Source organism: Talpa occidentalis, unplaced genomic scaffold (assembly GCF_014898055.3).
Source record: "Talpa occidentalis isolate TD23 unplaced genomic scaffold, MPIMG_talOcc4v2.1 talOcc4.8, whole genome shotgun sequence".
Lineage (NCBI taxonomy): Eukaryota > Metazoa > Chordata > Mammalia > Eulipotyphla > Talpidae > Talpa > Talpa occidentalis.
In genome coordinates, this window is record NW_023605194.1 from 105,118,965 (window position 1) to 105,143,752 (window position 24,788).

The 24,788-nt window shown below is 45.6% G+C and overlaps 1 protein-coding gene across 3 annotated transcripts in view; it reads right to left on the minus strand.

Moving 5' to 3' along the window:
* The window catches only part of TRIM2 (tripartite motif containing 2), a 123,420-nt gene that overhangs the window by 73,631 nt on the left and 25,001 nt on the right, over nucleotides 1-24,788 (minus strand). The window contains exon 1 of one of the 3 annotated variants that reach the window (XM_037495596.2): nucleotides 9,500-9,558. The exons of 1 other annotated variant lie outside the window; for it this stretch is intronic. Coding sequence is in view for 1 of the 2 variants with exons in the window: in XM_054689966.1 (XP_054545941.1) it covers nucleotides 6,983-6,997 (15 nt within the window). In the remaining variant the exon portion in view is untranslated. Of the gene's footprint in view, nucleotides 1-6,982; nucleotides 7,070-9,499; nucleotides 9,559-24,788 lie in introns of those variants that run through there. One more of the 3 variants, XM_054689966.1, reaches the window with a different exon arrangement.

Consider the following 24,788-nt stretch of genomic DNA (forward strand, 5'->3'; position numbering starts at 1 on the left):
CCCCAGTTCTTGTATAAGATATATATATATATTAAAAAATATATATCTATCTTGCACATTCTTTAAGATCTACTATATCCTACTTCCTCAATTATATTTCCTATGCTTTTTCTCTGAGTTGCCATTATACTTAACATCCACATCATATAATCTGACACTTGATTATGTCTCATTCACAGTTCCTTAATATTTTCTTGTATAATATTCTTGGCTTTAAAGTTTAATTTTAAGTGATTAATCTGTATTGGAAACTGCTTCCCTGGGCATCTTCCTAGATCTATTTTCTTAGTAAAGCATCCTTCAATCCTTCTAGAACTTCCCACAATTCTTGTATTTTTTTATATGTCACCCAATCATTTGGGTTTACTGAGAAGGATGTTCTCAGTATGACTCCTAAATCTGTTTTCTGGAAAAGTCACTGGACTTCTAGGAGCTTTAGTTTCCTTGTCTCATAAAAATGTTACCTCAGGCTCGTTGTAAAGATAAGATGGAATAATTTATGTGAAGGTGAATTTTAAAAGGCAAATATTTACCCAAACGTGAGATTAAATCATCATTATCATCAGCTCCATCTAGCAAGCAGCAATCCTGGTGGAATTACGGGATTGAACCAAATGGTTCTTCTAGATTTATGCCACAGGGGCCAATAAATTTCACTACTAAAAAAGAGTATGAAGGAAACTGTAAAGCACAAGCTGGTGGGTCAGCAGTTATCTTCATAAATAAAAGATAGATGGCACACACAGCTGCCTCAATCTACCTATGCAGTGTAGTATCCCAGGCTCTTGAAAGAAATAGCTGACAGTTCCTGACATAATCGGTTTTGGTGCAATAAATCCATAAGGCAATACATTCTGCCCAAGTCAAGAGTTTAATATCTTGGGGCTTTTTTTCTAATTGAATTCTACTGGTTTTATGACTGAAAGTAAACCCAGAATCACTAAATATGCCTGAATACATAAAGCAAGCTGACTTGTGTCAATTCAGAATGTCAGGATGATTCATCCCATAAGCACCCTGAATCCAGGAAGAATTAAACCCTTGCCATTGATGTCCAAGGAAGACAAGCTTTCCTAGAAAACAGAGTTAGGATTCATACTGAGAGCATCCTCTTATTAAACCCAAATGCTCAGTAATACTTGATTAGATGACATATGATAAAATAATACAAGAACTGTGGGAGGTTCTAGATCGATGGGTGTTTTATTAAGAAAACAAATCTAGGAAGGTGCCCGGAAAGTTGTTACCAATACAGATTAATCGCTTAAAATTGAACTCTAGACCTGAGAATGAATACAAGGAGACATTAGGGAACTTTGAACGAGACACAGAGTCAGTGTGCTTGGCAGGTACTCACATCCCCAAACCATCAAACTTTCCCTATGAAACAAGTCATAGGAATTAAAAATACATTTAAATGTTTCTATTTTAAAGGGGTTAAATGAATTATTTTACAAACTTTCTACAGGGATCAATAATTTTGAATGCTCATATGATCATTCTTCAACTGTGGACACCAAACACGGCATATAAGAATATTAATGTTGCCAAAATCGCTGTGTAAAATTTAGAAAGGTGGGCCCTGGGTGTGTAGGGACTGGAAAATGGATCGAAGACACAAGGAAGAGGTCAGGCTTGCCTGGCATCGCTCCCCATTCTGGTCTGCACATGACCTCCCCTTGACCACATGAGCAGATCCACCAGAACAGATCTCAATTAGGGAGACCCGGGACTAAGCTACTCCTGCAGAGACCTGGCAGCACTTCAGTAAATGCATGTAACCCAGGGACCGGATATGGAGCAAACGGGTTAGGAAAGGAAATCTATGTAGTTCTGTGTAGATTTTATTTCAGCATTGGAGCATCCTGTGTGGATTAAGCCCCAGACCTGCCAAGAATATTTTGTACCGCATGACAAATGAAAACCAGCTCCCAATGCATACGGAATTCAGTTTCATAACCCAAAGAAATCTGTCCACCTCCTATTACAGGAATTGCTTTAACTATTCAAGACAACTTCTTAACTCCTTACCATTCTTGATACATTAAAAACATTTGCAAAAGTAGGGAAAATTTGATCTGTGATAGATGCTTAATTAAAAATTCAAAACCTTTGTTTAAGCAAAACAATTTAAGGGAGAAGTAAAATGCTTACAGAGGAAATCCTGGAAAAATCCAATTTTTTTCCTTTTAATGAATTATGTTAATAATGAATAAAACATACCTTTTGTGGGGTCCGAAGCTGATGCAGAGATATTAGAGTAAATGTCACAAGGCAAAGGGGGATGGTTTGCCCAGGGACCCACACATGCTTCACCCCCTTCTCCCCTTTCAAGGCTTCCTAGATCATTCATGTTGTTCTGGTAGGTGGTTTGGCAGCTTAGAGCAGGTTTTAGTCTCAGCCATCAATTACTTTATACTTTAGGTTTTTGGATTATGGATGAGGACAATTGAAGGGTAATTGCTACTTGATGGCTGAAAACAGGGAAAATCAGCAAAAAGATTGCAGTTGGCCACTGGTCCTCTTTCCTCCAAGCAAAGGACACCCAATCCTGTCACTTCACTGACAGTGTGACTTCTGACGTGGGGTAAAAGCGCACACTGATTAGGTAAGCTCATTTGTTGCACAGTGTGCGCACTGCTTTTCTAAAATGGAAGCAGCTTTTGGGCCCCCCTAGTGGTGCAAGGGTTAAAGACACAGCGCTATCAAGTTATCATCATCCACTGCTGCACGAATTTGATCCCTGGGCAGGGAACTAACCCACACGGATGCAGCAGACCTCTCCTGTCTTGCCCGCTGTTCCCCTCAGCAGTGTATTTCAGTAGATCCGCCTGTCCTGCTCGCCACTCTGGTGAATTCTCTCACCTGTACCTCTGGCTTATACCCTAGTACTTATATGCATAAATAAATAATTCTTTAAAAAAATTAAATGGAAACAGCTTTAAAAAATATTTTTAGTGGTACTTGGTACCTCGAGAACATTCTATAATTTGGTTTTGATCAAAGACCTCATTATTGGTTAAGATTTAGAAGCAAAAGGCCTCTAGTCTCTGTCATTTGTTTTCTGCAGCCAGCAAGATGCAAATACTCAGCCTTTTGGAGTACCTGCGCATCTACATTCTTGAGTCAATTCTGACTGGCCAATAAGGGGGGATCCAAAATAAGTGCTTGCATTTCGTAAGAGGCTCATCTTTGTAATTACTGTCTTTGACAAAGATGCCATTTATTTGCCTTCCATTTGGCAGAATCCAATGCATGGGTTAAGTTAAGTGGAGGACGCTTTGGACAGATGCTGAACACCAAAGCAGAGCCAGCTGCCCCAAATCTGCAAGGAGATAATTCACCCATCAGTACTGAGTCTACAACACATTGAGCTGGCAGGTGTACTGCTGTGGCAAACTGTGCAGTTAATCTTGAATGACAGAAAAAAGAGGAGGAGTCAGACCTGACCCCATGCCTCCCTTCTTTTGAATATCCCGCATGTTCCTCTTTTCCCATCCCCCTCCTAAGCTTCTAGTTCACTATTTTAGTTCCCAGTAGAATCATAACCAAGGCAGCACGCCTAGCAAAAGACAGACGTGTCCCCTCCTGTGGTGTGCAGTGGTGAGGGAGACAGAAGCAAGCTAACAAGATGCAAATCCCATTCAATGTGGCTAATGCCTTTTTTATTCCTAAGTGAAGACCCAGAAAGCTCCCCCTTGAAGGCAGGTCTGTAATATAGGTTCACCATGGTCGCTGAATGTGCGGCACTCGTTTAAATAAATTGTATGTGGTCCACAAAAGAGATGGCTCTGTCTTTGTTTAGTCTGAGAGGCTGTTTCATGATTAAAGAGACCTGATCTCATCCTCTTAATTAAGGAGAAGTGCAAGAAGATCACTGACTCTCCAGCAACGCCCCCTTCTGAGTCATTCTGGCGCTGGCCAGGTCACTGCTGAACAGCTTGGTGTGGGGGGGAAAGACATAAGATATGAACAGTCATAGGAGCCTGAGGGTTAGCAAGTGTCATTTTGCCTAAGCTGTGTTGAAAGAACCACAAACACACCTTTCACTACTGAAGGGAGTAAACTTCAGGTCACTAGGCTATCTTGACCTCACGAAGTGGCTGGAGCTAAACTTTCTGAAAAGACACAATGGAATTTCCAGTGGAGGATTTAGTGCACACAGAAGAGGGTCCTGCCATAGACCTGGTGAGGAAGGCAGTGGAAACAGGAGGGAGAAGGACGCATGCTAATATCCAGAGACACCACCACGGCCTGAAAATCCCTTTGAGGCTATGTGCTGCCTCTTACATTATTGTGTTTTTCAGGTCACAAAGCCTGGGGCTTGAAAGATAATATTTGTTCAATATATCCTGTTGGCTGATAGACTGGGCTTGAAAAACATCTTTCCTTTCTTCTAGCTGATTAGACAGACTCCTCTAAAACAAAAGGGGGTCTGATCTTTCACATGTTTAGTTTAAATCACATCTTTCTTGGGCCTCCCCGGTGGCACAGCGGTTGAGCGCTGGGTTGCGAAGCTGCCTGCAACCTCTGCAGCACCGGTTGGATCCCTGGCTGCTGGGCGAGGGTCCCACATGGCGCGCAGACCTCTCCTTCCTCCTGCTGCTCCCCTCAGCAGTGTACTTCGTCAGTCTGCCTGCTCTGCTCTCCCCTCTGGCTCTGGTGAATTCTCTCACCCTCCCGTGCTTCTGACTGTACCCAGTGCTTGTATAAATAAATAAATAAATCTTTTAAAAAAAATAAAATTATAAAAAAAAATTCAGATCTTTCTTTTCTGCAATCTGGAGAATTTGGATTTTGGTTTGTGCATCCAAATTATCATCCCTGAAAGTGGGCGGTGAGAGTTCTAAAATGCTAATCCTGATCCTAATGGGAGATATGTAGGTCAGAAGACAGACTTTCTGCTTCTCTTGATACTGTTTTGGCTGAGATCAATGGCTACATTTAAACTAAAAAAAGATATCCTTCAAACAGCAGACAGACATTCTGAAACCTGGAAACATTTACTATAAAGAGATGGTGGTTTAAAGGGTTGATTATCACCCCCCAGAACTCCAACTGCTCTAGCAGATTTCTACAAATTGTTCTGCTTCATTCATTTGACTGCAGTTAAGCCTGTATTTGCAGCTTCTAGCTGAGCACTACAAAAATGTCGTACACTAATACAGATGACGAGCTAAGGTATTTTAGTTTGACTCGGGAACACATCCTAATCCTCCTGGTCAGCCCTTCTGCTGAAATACATTTGAGACATAGCAGAATGTTAAGCAAAAGAATGTGCTGAAAATTCTGGGGAGAAAGTATTTCTTTTCAAGGATTCAGATGTGATTCAAAGGCAGGATATGCAAAAGTAATAGGTCCATAGAGGAAGGAATAAGTACTAGTAAGTCAAAATATTTGCCAACAAAAGCTTAGTTTCTGAGGTTGAATTTCCACTAAACTCTCAAAAAGTACATAAAAGCTAACCAACTAGTAAACAGTGGTTCTGTGAAACTAGTTTACCTCACTTCACTCCCTTCTACCTACTTCTACCTACTTGCACTTGTCTGTTCTTGTGACTCTAAGATCAAATTCTATCCACACCCAAAATCAGGCATTCTCTTCCAGAGAAAATAATAAACTAAACTCACGAAAAACTTGCAGGGTCTTTTTCAGACTTGCCATCTAGCTCTTGATTCTTAAGATCTAGTATACAAGATCATTAGCAATAATGTCAATGATGGAGCATGACAGTCACTCCAGCCTTGACTCAAACAGACATCCTGGAATGTATTTTTTCATGAAATCCAAAAAGAAAACAGCCATTTCTGTGTGGGGCTGATCTCCCCAAAAGAGCCAGGCAGGCTTTTCTCAATGTGCCCAGAGTAGACCTCTCATGGGCTTTGGTGCGGGCACTAGAGGCCAATCAAGGTCCTGTGAACCTGGGAGGTCTACTACCATTGCTTAAAGGATGTGGATTGTTCTTGATGAAGAGCAGGAGGGCCCTGAAGGCTAGGAGAAGCTTCTGTCCTTGCCTAACTGCTTCAGCCCTCCCTAGTTGTGGAGGAGATACCTGGAAGAATGCAGCTTGGAGGTCTCATCCAGTTGTATATCAGTAAACATGTCTTTTCTATCAAAGAATCCCATCTTTACTCTCAGACTAAGGGCAAAGTAATGCCCCCCCATATCCCCATCTGTCATGGGAAGTCTCCCCTCTCTTCTCTTGATACCCAGATCCCTAAACACTGAATAAATATTCCTGGTATGCTCCATTAGAATTTACACCATGTAAAATTGTCCATATGTGTGTTATTAAATTAATTGTTTCTTTGCTAACCTGTCTGATGCTGTTTTGATGACTCATCAGCATGAAAAGAACCCAGAGGGTTACAGGATGGTTTCTTTTTTGCCCTGACAGCTCCTGTCTCCTTCTTTGGCAACAGTATCTAAAGCATCTTGCCAACAGCTGCCAGCATAAACTTCAAGAGCCTATACAAATCAAATTCAAATTGCCTGTTGGGAGCTGATATGCCAAGATGAGTTTGGTGTAAACCAAGCAGTGTCATTTTTAGTGCAGTGGTGAGAGAAGAAAGTTCCGATAATGTTCTCACCCCAGATTTCACGGTGGCATTTTTCAAGGTTTCTCAGTCATTGCTTTGTTGCCTGATGAACCATCTCCTGTGGGCTGACCAGATTCTTAACAAGCAGTCCTAGGAGAGGTGGTGAGTTATTGCTGCTCAGAAAAGGTCAAATAAACAGCTCACGCCCAAGCTACTAGGGATGTAGCCAACCTCTCTGTAGAGTAGTCAGTGGGCAGAAATCAAAGAAGAGAATTCAAACCAAGGGCAACCAAAGGAAAGGTCAGAGTGTAAGCACTGAATTCTCAGTATTCTCCCTGAGCCAGTCACATCCAGTGTCTTATGAGAAGCTCCTTTGGGATGAAAAAGATGCGGTATATGTACATGATGGAATACTACTCAGTAATCAAAAAGATAAATCATACCATTTGCCGCAACATGGATGGAGCTGGAAGGGGTTATCCTAAGAGAAGTGAGCCAGAAGGAGAAAGAGAAATACCGGCTGGTTTCACTTAATATGTGGAATCTAGAGAAACCAAACAAAGGATCAGACAAACACAAATTGTAAAAGAGACACTTGAAAACAGACAATAGATCTGAGACACTCAGGAGGAGACAGGGAAAAAGGGAGAGTAGAAAACAGGGGAAAGAGCACAGTGGGCTATGGTGGAGGACTGTGGGGGCTTTGGTGGTGGGAAAACTATGGGGACCACCCCTGAGGGGAGAAATCCGTATTGCAAAAAAATAAAGAAGGATGTTTAAACAATTTTTTAAGTAATAATAAATTTTTTAAAAAGGAAAGTTCCTCTCATTTGTGTTTCAAGATGAAGCAGCAATAGCAAGCTGACTCATGAGGAAATCATGCAAGTTAATATTCAAATAATGTTGCAAAATAATTCAAGATGCATGTGCCATGTTTACTTTTGAAAGATACAGTGGGTTTTCCAATGGAGGAGTCAATAGCATTTCCCAGGAAAATGAAATGTTCTGAGAATACCAATAAGGCACCCTGTCATTTAAACAAATCTTGACATGAGAAGGTAATGATAGCCCAGATTCCATCATGCAAAATGAGTCATGGGAGGTACCTAAAAGGGACAGTAGAGAAAAGGGTAGAAAGGAAAGGGAGGTTGGGGGAAGAGAAGCTAACAAGTGGCGTGGAGGGAGCCCTATTAACCCTTCTATGCCCAGTCCAGAACACCACCCAATGACCTCTCCATAAAAACCTTTCTATAAAGGTAGGTGCCCCTGTCTGTATCAACCAAATTCATGTTAACGTTCAGGGAGGAGAGGGGCAGAGGTTTTGTTGTTTGTTTGATCCTTAATTGCTAGATGTACCTAAATTTGAAGAGGAAGGAAATGTCTTCTGCGTCACAAAGAATTCCATCAAACACTTTGCTTTAGTGGTGAAGTCTGCGGTAGTCAGAGGCCTCTGAATCATCCCTGCTCTTTGTTTCTTTCAGCTGAAGGGCAGGTACCAGGTCTGCCACGGATGAAATCTAGTGGTAATCCGAGGCTGGAGGCCAATAGAGCATGGAGGCAGTGTCCCAGCCTCCGGGGAGCGAACAAGAAATATGAGTTGTCGTGCATCCAGCCCATAATTAAATTCCAAGCACATTGATGAAATTCAGTGTCTGTTTTAAAAAAGAAAATAGCCTAAAAGCTGTTGAGTGAAAAATGGCATGGGTGTGTGGACCTCCACAAGAACTGCATGCTCATCCCACCCTGGGGTGATCTGCTCTTTGGGTCTCTGGAACTAGGAATGCCTTATAATTAACTATTTAACAAGCATTTGCATCTAAAGCTGTCTGTTCTATAAATTAAGGTTGGTGATTTGGGGAGTGGAGAGAGAGATAGGGGAGCAAAGGGATGAGGACAGAACCAGCTGATGAGTTAGATCACAGGTGGGGATGAATTTAGGTTCATAAAATGCTTGGGATCTGACAGACATTTCATGTGAAAAAAACCTACCTCCCCACCCCCTTTTTATTCAGCCTCTTATTCAGCGGCAAGTAATTTTCTACAAGGGACATGAATTTTTCAGAATAAATATATCTATCACAAACAGACCTGAAAACCCTCAAAAAGTAACCGCTCCCTTCTCTAATGAGCCAGAACTGCAGTACGAATTTAGGCAGAGGGTCAGAGTGGAGGCCAAAGGAAATGAAATCTATTTGAGTAGTTTAGTTTTAGGGAAATAGGCAAAATTTCAAAGAGAGGGGAACCCATCTTTTAACCAATTAAAGCTGCTGCTTTAAGACTGCAGAAAAACCTTAGTGCCAACAGACATTAAAAGCTTTATTCCGGGGCCTCCCCGGGGGCGCAGCGGTTGAGCGCTGGGTTGCGAGGCTGCCCGCAGCCTCTGCAGCGCCGGTTCGATCCCCGGCTGCTCCCCGGCCACCAGAGGAGGGTCCCACATGGCGCGCAGACCTCTCCTGCCGCCCGCTGCTCCCCTCAGCAGTGTCCTTCGGTCCTTCTGCCTGCTCTGCTCCCTGCTCTGGCTCTGGTGAATTCTCTCACCCTCCCGTGCTTCTGACTGTACCCAGTGCTTGTATAAATTAAATAAATAAATAAATAAATAAATAAATAAATAAATCTTAAAAAAAAAAAAAAAAAAAGCTTTATTCCGAAGTCTCGCGCACACTTGGGAACGCAGAGGGTCCCGGCGCGGGGAGCCCCTCCCTGGCCCGCGGGGCGGGGGGAGATGCAAGGTCAGGGCTCGCCACGGCGCCCCGAGGCTGGCAGCGCCTGCAGCGGCGGCTCGGGGTCCGCGTCCAGGCGGGCTGGTAACCCGCGCAGCCAGGACCCGGGGGCGGACCCCACCCGGGCTTCCAGGCAGCCCCAGACCTCCCGGACCTGGCCCCGGGGAAGGGTCCAGGTGCGCCGGGTCAGGCGCGCACGCGCAGCCCCCCCACCACGCCGCAGCCCGAACCCCAACTTACTGCGAGACAGCAGCGGCTCCGCGGAGAGGCGCTCGCCGAGGGGCCGGTCGGCTGCTCCCCGCCGCCCAGATGGCGCCCCGCGCGCCGGGATCCGGGGGGGCTCGGCCTCAGCCAGGGGGTGCTGCTCCCGCGGCGGGCGGGGGGCTCCGGGGGTCCACCCCGGAGGTCGCGCGGGTGCTGCGCGTCCGCTCTGCTCCCCGCGCGCGCTCCTGCACCCCGGGTGTTCTCCGAAGGCGAAGCTGCCGAGCCCCCGGCGCTGTCACGGCGCGGCTCGCCTGGGCGCAGACAGGCAGAGGAAACGCTCCTTCCTCTCCGGACTCTGAAGGGCCTTGACCCCGTGTCCTCGGCTCCGAAAGGCTCTCGGGTGGGTCATCCCCGCGCCGCGCTCAGCCCCCAGCACGGGGACATCTGCGTCCCATGGGCCGCGAGGAGAGGCCCAGCCGGGATCCCGGGCTGCAGCGCCCCCAGCCCCGCGCGAAGCTAATCCCCGCACAAAGAGCTGGAAAACAACACACAACTTGGTGCCCAATCCCAGAAAGATTTCCCAGCGCGATGACTAAAGGTTCCTGTGCCCAGCCCTGCCCCCCTCCGCCAGGGCCAATCGCAGCACAGGGGGCCCCCAAAAGGGGGTGGGACGGGTTTGCAGGTCTACTCCAGAAAACGCGTCCTCTGCCGTGCAAGCAGAGATGCAAACTGTCTCTGCGGGGGAAGCGACTGGTTTGATGGGGCTGAGCTGGAAAGGACCGGCCTCCACGACCCGACAGCGCAGGGTGGAAAGCGGCCTCGAGTCCCGAATGTGAGGGAGGGAAACCGCGTCTGCGTTTACTTTAAGTCGGTTCTGACAAACAAGGCAACTGTGACACAATCAGCCTGAAAACGACGAGGAATTACAGGATCTCGGATCTCGGGGTCTTATTGTTTTACTCTGTAAAATAAATGGGACGGGGAGTCTCTCCTGTCTTTCTAGAAGCACTGGTGAGCGGATGTGCCAGACACTAGACTGAGAATAGAAAACTGCCTCCCAGACTAGCGTGGGTGTGTTGCTGCACGGACCAGCATGTCAGTGCATCCTCACATTGCTGGGATAGATGTGAATGCCAAGGCCTCCAGGACTGTAAATGCAGGGTTTACATCGTGTTGAAAATCAAGGAAGGCTTCCTGGGGAGGCTGCGTTTGAGTCTTGAAGACGGAGCAGGCGTCAGGTGCAAAAAGGGGAGAGATGGGAACCCTCCATAACTGCAGCCGGCCAGGGAGAGGCGCAAAGGGAGAGATGAGGTTATCCAGGGTGGGAAGGGGTCAGATTTCCAAGCTCTCATCTGGGATCCGCCTTTGTTTGGAAGCAGAGGGTGGGAGGGAATATGGAAGTAAGCCTGCATAAGAGGACAGTGGAAGTCGGGGCTGGGATGGAGGGGAAGGACCCAAAGATGCGAGAGAGGTGAAAACTGCTCGTTGATGGCTGTTAACAAGGAGGGAATGGCGCTACAAATCACCCAGGTTTCTGATATGGGCAACAGATTGGATGGAGGACGCCATTCACCAAGAGAGAAAATGGAGGAGCGAGAGGGACAGGTGATGACAGTTAAGTTCGTACCAGCCGAGTTTGTGGTTTCTGTGGAACATCCAAATGCCATATCCCAGCAGACAACACAGTGTTGTGGATCTGTAAATGATTTTGGAAGTTACAAAATCATTTACTAGTAATCAATACAAATTAGGCAATTGTCCACTCATAAATAGAAGGTAAATAGAAGTTGAGTTTGCTATAGTTGCCATAGCAAATCAAGTGGCTTAAACAATAGAAATGTATTGTCTTCCCGTTCTGGAGGCTAGATACCCCAGGTCAAGGTGTTGGGAAGGCCATGCTCCCTCTGTCTGCCCTACGGACTTATTCCAGGGCTCTCTCCCCACTCCTGGGAGTTTCCTGGCTTGAGACAGTATAACTCGGATCTTCTCACAGCATTCTCTCTATGGGAGTGGTTGTATTCAAATTTTTCCCACTGTAAGGACACCAGTCATTTTGGAGTAGGGTCCACCCTATTCTTCTACCATCACAACTACACTCATTACATTTGCCCTTCGTTATTTCTCCTATTGGGAAATCACCCTATTTCCATATAAGATCACTTTCTGATTTAGGGAATATTAAGACTTCAACATGTGAATATGCGGGTGTAGGGTAAAGAAAATATCAGGCTTTTTCTGCCCTCCTTTTTCTGCCATCAGGATAGATGATGGATCCTTGTCCTGAATGCATGCCTGATGGCGGGCACCTGGAGTAGGGTGTGGGCATAGGTAGATGGGATTCAGCTGAGCTAAGACTGTGCTTTTTAAGGGCGGCGTCACGGGGGGACGCCAGCAGCACCAGTAGCAGCAGCAGCAGTAGAAGCCGAAGCAAAAGCCGAAAGAGAAGCCGAGAAGCAGCAGAACGAACGCTAGAGAGCCCAGATAGAGTGAAGACTTGCTGGGGGCTGGGAGGCTGGCAGGCCCCCCAGTCAGCACCCCTGCCTGCCATATGCCTGGTGAACCCCAAATAAAAAACCTGCAAAACTACTGAGGACTCTGACTCCTCCTTTACCCGGTCTGCATGGGATCAGAAAACCTGCACTGTGTCCTGTCCTGCCCTCTACAGCGGGTAACCTGTAACATTCACAATAATGTGACCTGAGTTATCAATAACAGGACTGAATATAGAGATGAGAAGAAACACCAGCAGTTTCAATGACCGAGAGAGCAACTCTGACCAGATACTAAGAAAAAATTATTAGAGAGATACAGAGGGGTAACCCTAAAACACAAAAGAGAAATGTTTCGGAAAGTGTTTGGTGTTGCCTAAAAAAGATGCTTAAAAAGTTAGATGAGATAAAGCTGGAAATCACCCATTGCCTTTGGCAATGTGACAGTCATTGGAGCAAAGAGACTAGAAGAACTTCAAAGGCCTGCTGAGATCCTGTTGTAGAGCAACCCCAATACAAAACGGGGTGCCTGACTGTGGGTCCTCACCCGCGCGCTTAAAAGGACTTATCAATGCTCTACTGCAGGCACACGTGAAAGGTTAATAAAAGGTTTATTTACAAGGGAAAGGGAAATGAGGAAATGTACAGCTCTGGGAGAAAAGTGGGAGACAAAGTTTTAAATGAGTCCTACCCGATCCGCCGATCAGGAATCCCAAAATGGCGCTCTGAGAGCTGGCCGCCAGCCAGGAGCGGTGAAGCCAGGAGGCGAGCGATCGCGAGCCAGAGAGAGAGCAAGGCCCACGTGTTTGGTTTTTATATCCAACCTGGCTGCCCAACTCCACCCTCAGGTCCCAGCCACCCTCCCCTTGGTGGTGATGGGATTTGTCTTTCCCAATGTCCTGATGGCTTTAGTCTGGAGTGGGGGTGGAGTCCACAAAGCCTGTATGAGATTATCTCAGGACATCCTTTCCCCCTAACAATCCCACACGCTGACTTTACAACCACTATCCCGGGGAAACCCACCTAGTGAAATGTAAGATAGTGGAATTTGTTTGAGCGTTGCCTTTTGCAGGGGAGCAAAAATCTTTCACCCCAAATATGTCTTTTTGGCAATTTGATTGCCTAGGAGGGGCGCTGAGGGCTGGGTGGAGGTTGTTTTTGTAAGATATTTGCATGTAAACTTCTCTCTGTAAGGCCTCTCCAGAAAGACCTACTCTCCTTATCTCTTTTCCATGTAGAAGGAACAACTTAAATCTACATACCTTTGCCCACAGTACCTTCCTTGGTAAACTCCCTAACTGTACTTCATCTTTCTTCTTCTAATCTCCCTTGTTTTAGCTAAGCTAGTTAAGCTGGCATCTGGAACAATATCCCTGATGAACATTAACGTAAAAATTTTCAATAAAATACTAGCAAATCAAATTCAACTTATATACCAAGATCAAATGGGATTCATTCCAGGGATGCAAGGATGGTTTAATAACACACAGATCAATTAAAGTAAAATATCAGCACAAGGAAAGATAAAAATCATCAGACTATCAATAGATGTAGAGAAAGCATCTGATAAGATTCAGCACCCATTAATAATAAAAACTCTGAATACAGAAGGAAGCTACCTCAATATAATAAAGGTCATATATCACAAACCAACAGCCAGTATAATATTCGATGGTGAAAAACTGAAAGCTTTTTCTGTAAGATCTGGATGGAAACAAGAATGCCCACTGTTGTCACTTCTTTTTTTTTTTTAAAGATTTATTTATTCATTTATACAAGCAGTGGGTACAATCACAAGTGTGGGAGGGTGAGAGAATTCACCAGAGCTAGACTGGGAAACAGAACAGGCAGACTGATGAAATATACAGCTGAGGGGAGCGGCAGGAGAGGTCTGTCGCACCATGAGGGACCTCACTGGCAGCCGGGATCAAACCGGCGCTGCAGAGGCTGCGGGCAGCTCTGCAGCCCAGCGCTCAACCGCTTCGCCACCAGGGGAGGCCCCTGTTGTCACTTCTATTTAACTTAATATTAGAGGTTTTGGTCAGACCTATCAGACAAACAGGAAATAAAAAGAACCCAAGCAGGTAAAGTAGAAGAGTCACTGTCACTATTTGCCAACCATTTGATATTAGATATAGAAGATCCTAAAGATTCCATCAAAATGTTATTAGAAACAATAATGAATATAGCAAGGTGGCATGTTACAAAATCAAAGTACAAAATTCCACATACAATTTATATACAAACAACAAACAAGAAGCAAGAGAAATTAAGGAAATTCAAATTGCTTCAAAAAGAATTAAATACCAATGCAGTAATATCATTTACATGACCAGTAGCAACTACTGGCTGTGAAATAGTATTTCATTGTGGTTTTGATTTGTATTTCCTTAATGACTAATGTAATAGTGAATATTTTTTTGTGTGCTTATTGAACTTTTGTGTATCTTCCTTGAAGAAGTGTCTGTTAAACTTCTTCACCCATGGTTTAAATTATTTCTAAAACTGCGGTTAAACATACATAACATAAAACTTTAAGGATACACGGGCAGTAGAATAAAGTGCATTCACCATGTACAATCACCATTGTCCATATTTTACTTGTTTTTAAATTTATCTTTTTTTTATTGTTAAATTTTTAGATTCTCGATACAAGTCCCTTGTCAGATACAGGCCTTGAGTATGTTATCTCTTATTCTGTAGGTTGTCCTTTCACTTTCCTGCTGGTGCCATAAATTCTTTAACAGATTTTGGTGTTTTTTTTTGCTGAAATTAATTTCTGTTCTCAGTAGCTAAGAACACAGACAGATGCATTGGTTCTGTTAAATACCATCCTTTTCTAATTTTTCCCCCATAACAACCTGTTTTATATCATATCTCAGATTCCACTGTGCCCAAGACTTTGGCGACGTCTAAAGCTTTTCCTTGTCTCTCTGAAGCACACCCACACCTTACAGATCCTGGGTGCAGACCCAAAGTATCAATGAGCACCACTCTCACAACTATGAACAGAGCCAGCAGCAGCATACTGCCCACCACTGTCTAGTCCTGATCCACACCCAGCAGTCAAGCCAGTTCTCTCCCCTCTCCAGAGGCCTCCCACCTCTGTTAAATTGCCACAGCCGTGTGGGAGACTATGAATGAGATCAATTTCCCATCTAATCTTTGGATTATTCTCAGTGCCAAGGACAAAGTTTTGCAAAAACTTGGAGCACAATAATTGCATACTAAGCCGAATTGAATCTTGTGCCTTATTTCCTTAATTTTAATTTTTTATTTAGAAATATATATATGTAGTCTTTGATTTTAAAGTTTTCTCCCAAAGGCCACATTTGGGTTGCAGGGCCTGAAGCTGGGTTGCAGGGCAAAGCTATGGTATTTGATTTACGGCTGGCAGAGTGGAATTTGGGGTGGGGGAGGACAATCTCCAGGGTCTTAAGAAACAGTGAAAGAAGGTAAAATTTCATGGAGGAACTTCTCAGGAACCAGAGGGGAGTAGAAGAGTAATATTTGGGCACCCTGAACCTCAGGTGAATATATTTCCTGGCAGATTTTTGTGGTTAGGCTTCATGTTTGCCACTACCCAATGCTTTGGGTCTATTTCATCTTTGTCAGCTGTTTTAAATCTCACCACCTTGTTCCTGTTCTGAATAGCAATCCTTTAGATTAGGAACTAACTAAAAGAAGCCTGTTTGAAATAGTTGGAAGGAGCCTGTGTCCAATCAGCCGTGAACTCCAGCAATGCCTGAGCACACGCCTCACCCCAGGCACCGCCAGGGGCTCCGGGGGTAACCGGTTGCCCCCTGTGACCAGCAGTTGGGTGATTCATCAGGGGTCCAGGCAAGCACAGTGAACTATAAATCAACCTGGAATGGACGCCCAATAAAGATTAAAAAAAATTGTTTTGAGGGCTTTATGGAAGGAGAAAGGGCTAAGCTTTTGCTTGGAGACATAGGGGTCTCTGCACCATAGCGGCAGTCTCCGGTAGCTCCCCACGAGGTGGGAGGGCATCACACATGAGTGGCTGCAATTCAAGACCCTATTTGATACGACCAATAAGAGTCAGTGTAAAATGGGAGATCACTTCTTATTACAGTAATCAGGAGAGAATTTAATGAAAGTGTGCTTGGGCATTAAAAGATAAAAAGGCATACTAAAATTCATATTTCAGATGAAATGGAACTAAATGTTTTAGAAAAATTGGAAAACCCAGCAAAACATAAAGAATTAAAAGAAATCATCTATAAACCCACTACCAACAGATAAAGATATTGCCAGACATATGTTTAAAGTATTTGCAATATGAATGACATTACCACTGATTGACTATTTTTTCTTCATACATATTTCCATTATATATGTAATTTGGAAACTGCTCTTTAAAAGCATGTCATACCACCTTTATATCAATGAAGTTATTTTAAAATTAATTTTTAAACAGCTGAAGGGTATTCCCTTTATTTTTTTCTAATTTTGCAATTGTTAAAATTAACCTTCAACGAAATAGCTAAACACAAATCTCTGTCTTCTCAGCATAGATTCCTGTAAGTGGAATTAGATGAGGAAGTATTACCAGAATTCTCTCTACACTCGCATTACAGAAAGGATGGCAAGATGCTAGGTAGAAATGGAAGAAAGTCAGTCTTAACAAAGGAATATTGATAAGTCAATCAAAGGACTCAGAGAATCTCAAGACACAAGATACCCTCTTATTCTGCATTCACTTAAATAATTTTGTTATGTATCCAGATCCTCAAGGCAGAGGAAGGAAAACTGATAAATATGACAACTGGAGCCCAGGAACTAAGAAACTGAATGGCAATAAACAATTAATTATAGATCAACTATAAAGTCAGCAGAGGGAAATAAACACTAAAATGATATTTCAAAACAATCAGAAAATTGACAAGGAAATTGCCACTGGCATCCATTAGAATAAGAGCACATTTTCATGTGTGTTTTCTTAATTTGATGACATATTGATCTTCTTGGGCTGATCCATTAGCCATGAAAAGATGTTCCTGAGTCTCTGGAGACATTACTCAGTGTAGACCTCAGGCCATTTCACAGAACCAAAGACTATTTTAAAAGCAAGACAGAGAGAAAGTGACTCTCTCTGGGGTCTTAATCATTGTTCTCAAATTCCTGCCAAAAACTCAGTCATTATATCATCACATATTTAAATATGTGTCATGCTTTTCGTGTTTCAAATAAGAAATCTTATTGGGACAAAACAAAAGAATAAAAACAGGCAAAGAGCTGTTATTTAGGACTTGGTTTTCTCAGAATGATTGTGATTTCATGTCTAATCAATTCCTGAATTAGAGATGGAAAAAAAGGAATCGTGAAAGTGTTTCTTTTAAAATCTCTTCTTAGTCAACACATGGAGAAAACAGTGACAACTGCATAATAATCTTATTCTTTACCCTGGCTTTCAATGCGTTCTATCCCTGACTTCTAAAAGGTTGTATCTGATAGCATTTTGAAAATAAACTTTCAATAAGTATAAATACAAACAGAAAAGCACACAAGTCCTAAGGTCACAGTACAATGAATTATCACAAAGGAACCCAGCCCGGGTTGTCTGCTCAAGAAACAACATCAGCAGCATTCCAGGCACCTCCTCCCCAATGTAGTTTTGAGTTAGATAAATATTTTCATAAAACTAATATTATTTGTGATAGCAAGCACCCAGATTAGTCTGCAGAAGCCAAGGTTTATGGACACAGTGCCCAGGGCTAGAAGGACGTCTCCATTTATCTAGATTTTAGATTCCTTCATCATTTGCACAGTGCTCAGGGGAAGACACATTAGCATATGTGGCATTACTGGGAAGTAATTTTGTTATGTATCCAGATCCTCAAAAATATTTATACCTATGCCTTATAATTCCAGTTTTTAAAGTCTTCCCTGGAGCATTATCAGAGGCATAGTCACAGATGGACGTCCAGCAGCCTGGGGTCAGCCCTGCCACCTCCTAACATGCTGTGTGGGATGAAAATGTCCACCTAGTGCTCTTTGCCTCAGTTTCCCCATCTGTTAAGGGTAATGAGGGTAGGATTGTTGGTTAGCAATTCAACAAATGTTAAGTAGTTGAATTATTGTTACAGAAACATTCATCGCTGTCTGATTTATAACAGGAACAAGTTTTGAAGCAAGTTAAGTGAGCAGAAATGGGGGAACAAACACACACTTTTGTGCATGCACAAAAAAAGAATCTAACACCCTCTGTGGGTACATGGTGATTGAAAATGCAGGCAGCCCACTCTTGAACAGCTGTGCGGACATTGAACAATTTTTTTTTTTTTTAAATCTGAGCCTCAATTTCTTCATTTGAAAATAGAGAATAATAACACCTATCCTGGGCCTAACTGGTTCATACACATAAAGCACTTAGAACAGTCTTTGGTATACAGTTGGTGCTTAATCAGTGTGAGTTTCTCATTTGTAAGTTTCAGTACAGTGGGCTCACTGCCTGGTGAGGTATCACTAGCACCCAGCTTCCCAGTCGCTGGCCTGGGAGGAGAAGGCAAACAAACAGAACCTAATTCCTGTTGGAATGAGCAGTGGGTGGCCACCTAAGCCCCGGCCAGGTGCTTTGTGCACAGCCACGTGAGGGAAATGGCACAGCTGCTCGGTGGGCAGCGCCAGAACGGATTGCTATGACAGAAAGGGATAAAGAAAGGCCCACCCAACAAAAAGCCCCACCCCAGCAACAAACACGTCTTGGTGAAAGGCGCTGGATGGTTTCCTAATCCCTGTCCACCTCTTCTCCTTGAATGCCCACCGCCCCCCCTTTCCCCACTCACTGGGTTTTTCAGAAATGAAAGAACAGGGAAATGGAAAAGACAGATTTGCATCCACTTGGGGGAGGAGATGTTCCCCAGCAGGAGCTGGAAGTGGCGCCCACGTGGCCCTACGCTGCTCCTAACCCTCTAGGCACATGGGCACACAGGCCAGACAGGACTTCCACTCTAGAGGAGCAGGTGTATAAGCAACCTTGGAAGCACTCATGGCATTGAGGTGTTTCTCTGACCCAGGAACCCCAATTCCTGGACAGGTCAAGGACCACCCAGCCCTATTCCGGCTGGACCTCAGATCCCTTCACGGTCAGCAGCTCAAGGACACTGCCCCTAGGAGGCCACAGCAGAAGCTTGCGACCCCACCAGGCCTGTGGGGTGGGCTCTGTGGAGCCCAGGTAGCATGGCCTGTGAGCAAAAGAGCCTCGTGCCAAGTCCAGTATCCCCTGAAGACCCCGTCAATGCTGGCGGGCCCCCCACCTTCCGCCCTCCAGCGGCAGCTCAGACAACAGCTCCTGGCTCCTGCCCAGGCTAAGTGCCAGGGGAGAGCTGTTTTATTCAGGCCTGCCACTCTCCTTCCTTGTCATGGTTCCAAAAAGGCTTCTGGACCTCGTGGGGTCACTGCTACCTTCTAGGGGTTTTTCCATTTTCTTTACGTAATGGACTGGAGTTAATTAATGTTCATGCTGTGCCTGCAGTGGCTCAGAACACAGGGCATATCCAGAAGACACAAAATATACTGGGTATATTTAAAGGGGTCACATTTCTAAGAAAACACTGTTGTTGTTTTTTTGTTAGATATGCTTTTAAGATAGAGTCATCCAGGAGGAGTCCAGGTCATGAATCCTGCCAGCTGAGAGCACCAGTTCTTGTTCCTTGGTCCTCGTGGGGAGGAGCTGTGTGCCAGAGCTGGGCCAATGACATCCACTGTGCTGGGCATTCCTGGAGATGTGGGTTGTCCAGTGGCCATGAAGTGCTCAAGGGCAGAATTGGCCATGGCCTTGCAGGCTGGCCTCACACTAGACTTCTGCAGCAGGCAAACATTCCTTTGAAATGTTTTTGCTTGAAACTCTTATATTTAAAATTAAATCACCCAATCTTGCAACCAGGAAAACCATGGGAAACTATACAGAGCTGAAACTGTCTTCGAAAGTACATGAGTGTTCTTTATAGTCTGTGGGTTTGAGGTCAGATGACAGCTTCAAGGTTCAGTTTAAACACTGTTTCATGATTCTGGAAGACCAAACAATTGGATGAGTACCTAGTGACAGCTCCATCCTTGGGGAGTCCCCGTGGGATCTCCGGATATATTTAGCTCCTCAACACATCAAAGAACACACACTGGAAACTGCTTGCCTTGATGACCTTGATACCGAGGCTTTGTCCCTGCCAGGGATTTAAACATCTTCCTCCTACAGGCACCTCGAGGATAGAGATCACCTTCCACTGTTGGTTCCAGGGCCTAGTGTCAGGACGTGCAGCTGACTTTTGTCCAGGCAGAGCTTGACCCTTTGGCACCCTGTGGTTTCTAGAGTTGCAAAACCAAGTGGGCCCGTCCTTTGTTTTTCACCTGTCAGGTTTGCTACTAGAAAGCGTGGGCTGGGAGTGGCCAAGCACACCCAGTCATTAGCGACCTACACACCAGGAAACGCTCTCCTTGAAGGCTGAGCAGAACTGCTAGCGTGATAAGGGGTCTGTCCCCAGCAGGTGCACTTGAGGTGAGAAGATGCTCACCTGAATGGCTCCCAGGGGCTCCCTAGGGGCTCCCCAGGGGAGAGAGTCCCAATCTCCACTTCTGCTTTACCTTCCACCTATTTTGATGAGTCCCTTTAGCATCCTGGTTGGCAAAAGAGTGTGTTTGTTAAGTGTGGGTGATGGTGTGAGTGTGTTAAGTGTGGGTGATGGTGTGAGTGTGCCTCATTTCAAAATGTAAGCAGACAGCGAAGGCAGGAATTCCAGGGCTTAGCCATGCCAACCAAGTTGGGATTCTACTGCTGTGCCGAGGAGGTTGTGGGAGACCAGGAGACTCTGGCTCTTAGCCAGAGCCCATGCTGGTCAGTGCAGTGGAGGCTTGTTCTGCTGCACTGCTTCCTCCCCCTAGCCCCAGAGGTTACAGTGAAGCCAGAGAGATACACAACTGACTTAGTGTTCAGGACTGCCGTTGCGTGCCGGTGGCAGCCATAATAAAGGAATTCAGATGGCCCATCGTTGGACAACTCGTTTAAACTGCACACACTTACACAGAGTTTTTTCCCCAATAAGAAGTTGGCCCTCCATACACTCGGGTCCACATTCACGATTCAACCAACCTCAGGTGTTGATGGGAGTGGGTCCTGAAACCAATTTCCCGAGAATACCAAAAGATGACTAGTTAAGTTTGGGGGGGAAGTCAAAAGTTGTACTCATATTTTTGACCGTGCTGGGGTCAGGGCCGCCAGCCTCATGTTGTCCGGGGTCAACTGTATTTACTGGGTGTTTGCTGAGCAGTGGGCAAAGCACTGACACTCATTATCTTGAGTGCTCACGATGACCCCATGAGCAGACACTGTCAGCCCCAGCATCTAGCCAGGAGATGCTGAGACAGTGTGATTAGGTACCGTCCAATATCACACCAGCAAACCACAAAGGTGAGCCAGGTATATCAGCAGCAAAGCTCTTAATTACAACTCTTGTGTTGTTCAGTTCTTGCTGCTGTGTGTGGTCCCTTTTGAGGCACTGCACGAGACTGTAAAGGCCCGCTGGCATGGCAGGGACAGATCCCAAGTACCTCCTGTCTGCTGACTTCCCAGCTGCCAATTAGCATCCTGCAGAAGGTGACATTTTGGTGGCAGTGTCTAGATGGGTTCTTTCACAGGGAAGCTCATTTCATAACAACTTTCCTGGTGATTCACATTTCAGGTCACTTGCCAGCTGTGTGACCTTGTGCAAGCTACTTAACCTCTCTGTGTCCCAGTTCCCTTTTCTGTGGTATAAGGACAATTATTATACTTACTTCAAAGGGGTTCATGAGGTCTGAGTGAGATAATGCATGCAAAAGCCCGGCAGACAGAAAGTGCTCAACAGATGACAGTTATTATTACCACCAGTATGTGCTGTTGTCATGATATTTCATCTATATATACTGGTTTCTCTGGTTTCAAAGCACACAGAAATAGTCCTCAGTAGTTAAAATGTCTAGAATATTATTTTTGATTGCAAATCTCCTATTTTAGCCTTGTCTATATATAAATGTTGTATCTGAAAATTATGCTGTGGCTGGAATTCCAGAAGTGCAGCATGCACACCAGTGTGGAGGTGAAAGAAGCTGGGGAGGGCTGCCACTGTGCGGGCGGCGTCACTGGGGCCTCTTTGTTCTTCTGAAAGAAGCAGGTTTGTGGGGCCTGGGGTAGCCCAAAGGGCAGAAGGTGGGATGCTGCATGCCCGTCCCTTCCTTCCTGGGGCAGCCCTGCCAGAGTCAAAAGTTGTGTTCCTCAACAAGACCCCTTCACTCAGCCCACCCAGCTCCAGGGCTCTCCTATCACTCAAGGAACCCTCAGCCTCACTGAGAAACCATCCGGGCTTCCAAACATCGCCCTGAAACACCCATGTGGCTTTGGGTCACATTCACTTCTAAAGTAACCTTTGCATCTGCTTTCAATCCTCCAGGAGTCCCCCAAACATGTTGTCTTTAAACACGGCATATCTAGATCATGCAGGCTCTGGGAGCAGGGAGATGTAGTAAGCCCTGGATGTGTTCAAGTTGCACGATTCACCTTTAGTTTTATCCAAAACATGAAACCATGCCTTTCAGTTTCCTGGGCTTTAGTCCACATCAATCCCGATTGCAAGCTCACTGATTTCTCACCTTGAGGCTCATCAGCAAGGAGAAGGCAGGATCCTCTCACCAAAGCTGCTGTCCGTGGTTTTCTGTTAACAGGAGGCAGGAACTCCCTGAGCAATTGGGGCTTTAGTGCGGGGCCCCCCACTTGCGGTGCTGACGGCAGCATGCCCCCTCCTCTACCTGGTGCACCCTCTGCTCTCTGAAGGATCTTACCCTGCACCAAATGGAGCTCCCAAGTTGATGAAATCAGGCACCAAAGACCTGCTGGTGCCTAGCAGTAGTCGACCTCATGCACTCACACACCCTGGAAGCAGAAAGAACCCCAGGTGGGCTGGCTCAGCCCATTTCAGGTTTCACCCCCATCTCGCAGAGGTCCCCTGCCTCCACTGATGTCTCTCTTAGGTAGTCAGGACAAATGTTCTCACCGCCTGGGCCCACTGCAAACAGCCAGAGTACCTTTGAGCATTTTTATGGGGCTGTAAAACTTTATCGCCCGCCAGCTCTCACCCCTCCGTTACTTGTGAACAGACCGATTAATGACAGGCAAGACTACTACAGTTTGCCCTTTGAAAATATCAGCAGTTATCAGACCCTTTCAGACCTGGCTGACTGAGTTCGGGGCTGCCAGCTGGCTTCCTGAAAGCCCAAAGTGGCAGAGCCAAACTAACTGGGAATAGCTGTTAGAAAATAAAATAGCCGCAGAGTCTTGCATATCACTGAGGTAACCGTGTGCTTGGCCTCTTCCCTTCGCTACAGTGTCAACCCCAGTTTGGGGCTTACATGTCTCCCAGATCTTTTGCTTCCCTGCTCCCTTCTTGCTTGGGTTGACAGGGGTTACTCACTCTCAGCTTGACCACCAAGTCCCAGGGAACTGAGCTCCCGTTTTCAGCATGCACCACTTCAGATCCAGGAAAAAGCCAGAATTCAGTCACAGCCAGTGTCTCCCAAACAGTGTCCAGATAGAAAGCATCAGCGCACTCTGCAAAGTGTCCTTACCGGGATCCATAATGGCCACCCCTGTGCATCAGAGTTGGGCCCTGGCCTCCTCAGATGTGGGGACTCAGCTCCCTGCCATCCGCAGACAATTGGGTCCATTATAGTCACCAGGTGGCCCTTGCAAAAATATCCACAGCCTGTCAGCACAAGCCAAGGGGTGGAGCTGGTCTGGCAGGACGGAGGGAGCCAATCACCTGCCTCTGTGGGCCCTGTCAGCTGCAGATACTGCGCTTCCTTCTGAACTAGGGGAGGAGGGTGAAGAGCACCTCAGGGGAGGACCAGTGTCCTTATCTTCACTGCCCAGCAAGCAGCACAAAAGGGGCCCAATTTGAAAAGTTTAATCACTGCTTGCAGGAGGCCAACTGCCAGGCGGAGCTGTGTGACTCACGTGTAAATGCACACACGGTTGGCCCTCCAACGACTCAGGCTGGAACTGCGTGGGTCCACTGACACCCAGAGTTTTTTCAAAAAGTATCATCAATGTGTGTCATTATACCTGTAAATATTATGGATTTATTTTTTTCAATCTTTTCATTTTTGGGGTCGAATGTTAGTAATACACATAACATGTGCAGTGCCTTGGGTCATATAAGATACTGGCACAAGGACCAACTGGCAGGTGACTCTCCTGCAAACAGCTAATATAAACACTAAGTATCAGGGGCCTCCCTGGTGGCACAGGGGTTAAAGACAGTGCTATCAGGCTATCGCCAGGCACTGGCATGAGTTCCACCCCTGGCCAGAGAGCAACCCACATGGTGCAGCAGACCTCTCCTGTCTCGCCCGCTGCTCCCCTCAGCAGTGTATTTCAGTCAGTCCACCTGTTCTACTCCCCATTCTGTCTCTGGTGAGTCTTCTCACCCCTCATGCCTCTGGCCTGTACCCCAGTTCTTGTATCCATAAATAATCTTTAAAAAAACAAAAACATAAAGTATCAATGAATACTGTACCATAAACATACTTTCCCTTCCTTATGATTTTATTCATCATTTTAATTGTTTTAAAAATTAACTAAATATGGGGCCTCCCCGGTGGCACAGCGGTTGAGCACTGGGTTGCGAAGCTGCCCGCGGCCTCTGCAGCGTCGGTTCGATCCCCAGCTGCTCCCCGGCCACCGGAGGAGGGTCCCACATGGCGCGCAGACCTCTCCTGCCGCCCGCTGCTCCCCTCAGCAGTGTACTTCGGTCCTTCTGCCTGCTCTGCTCCCTGCTCTGGCTCTG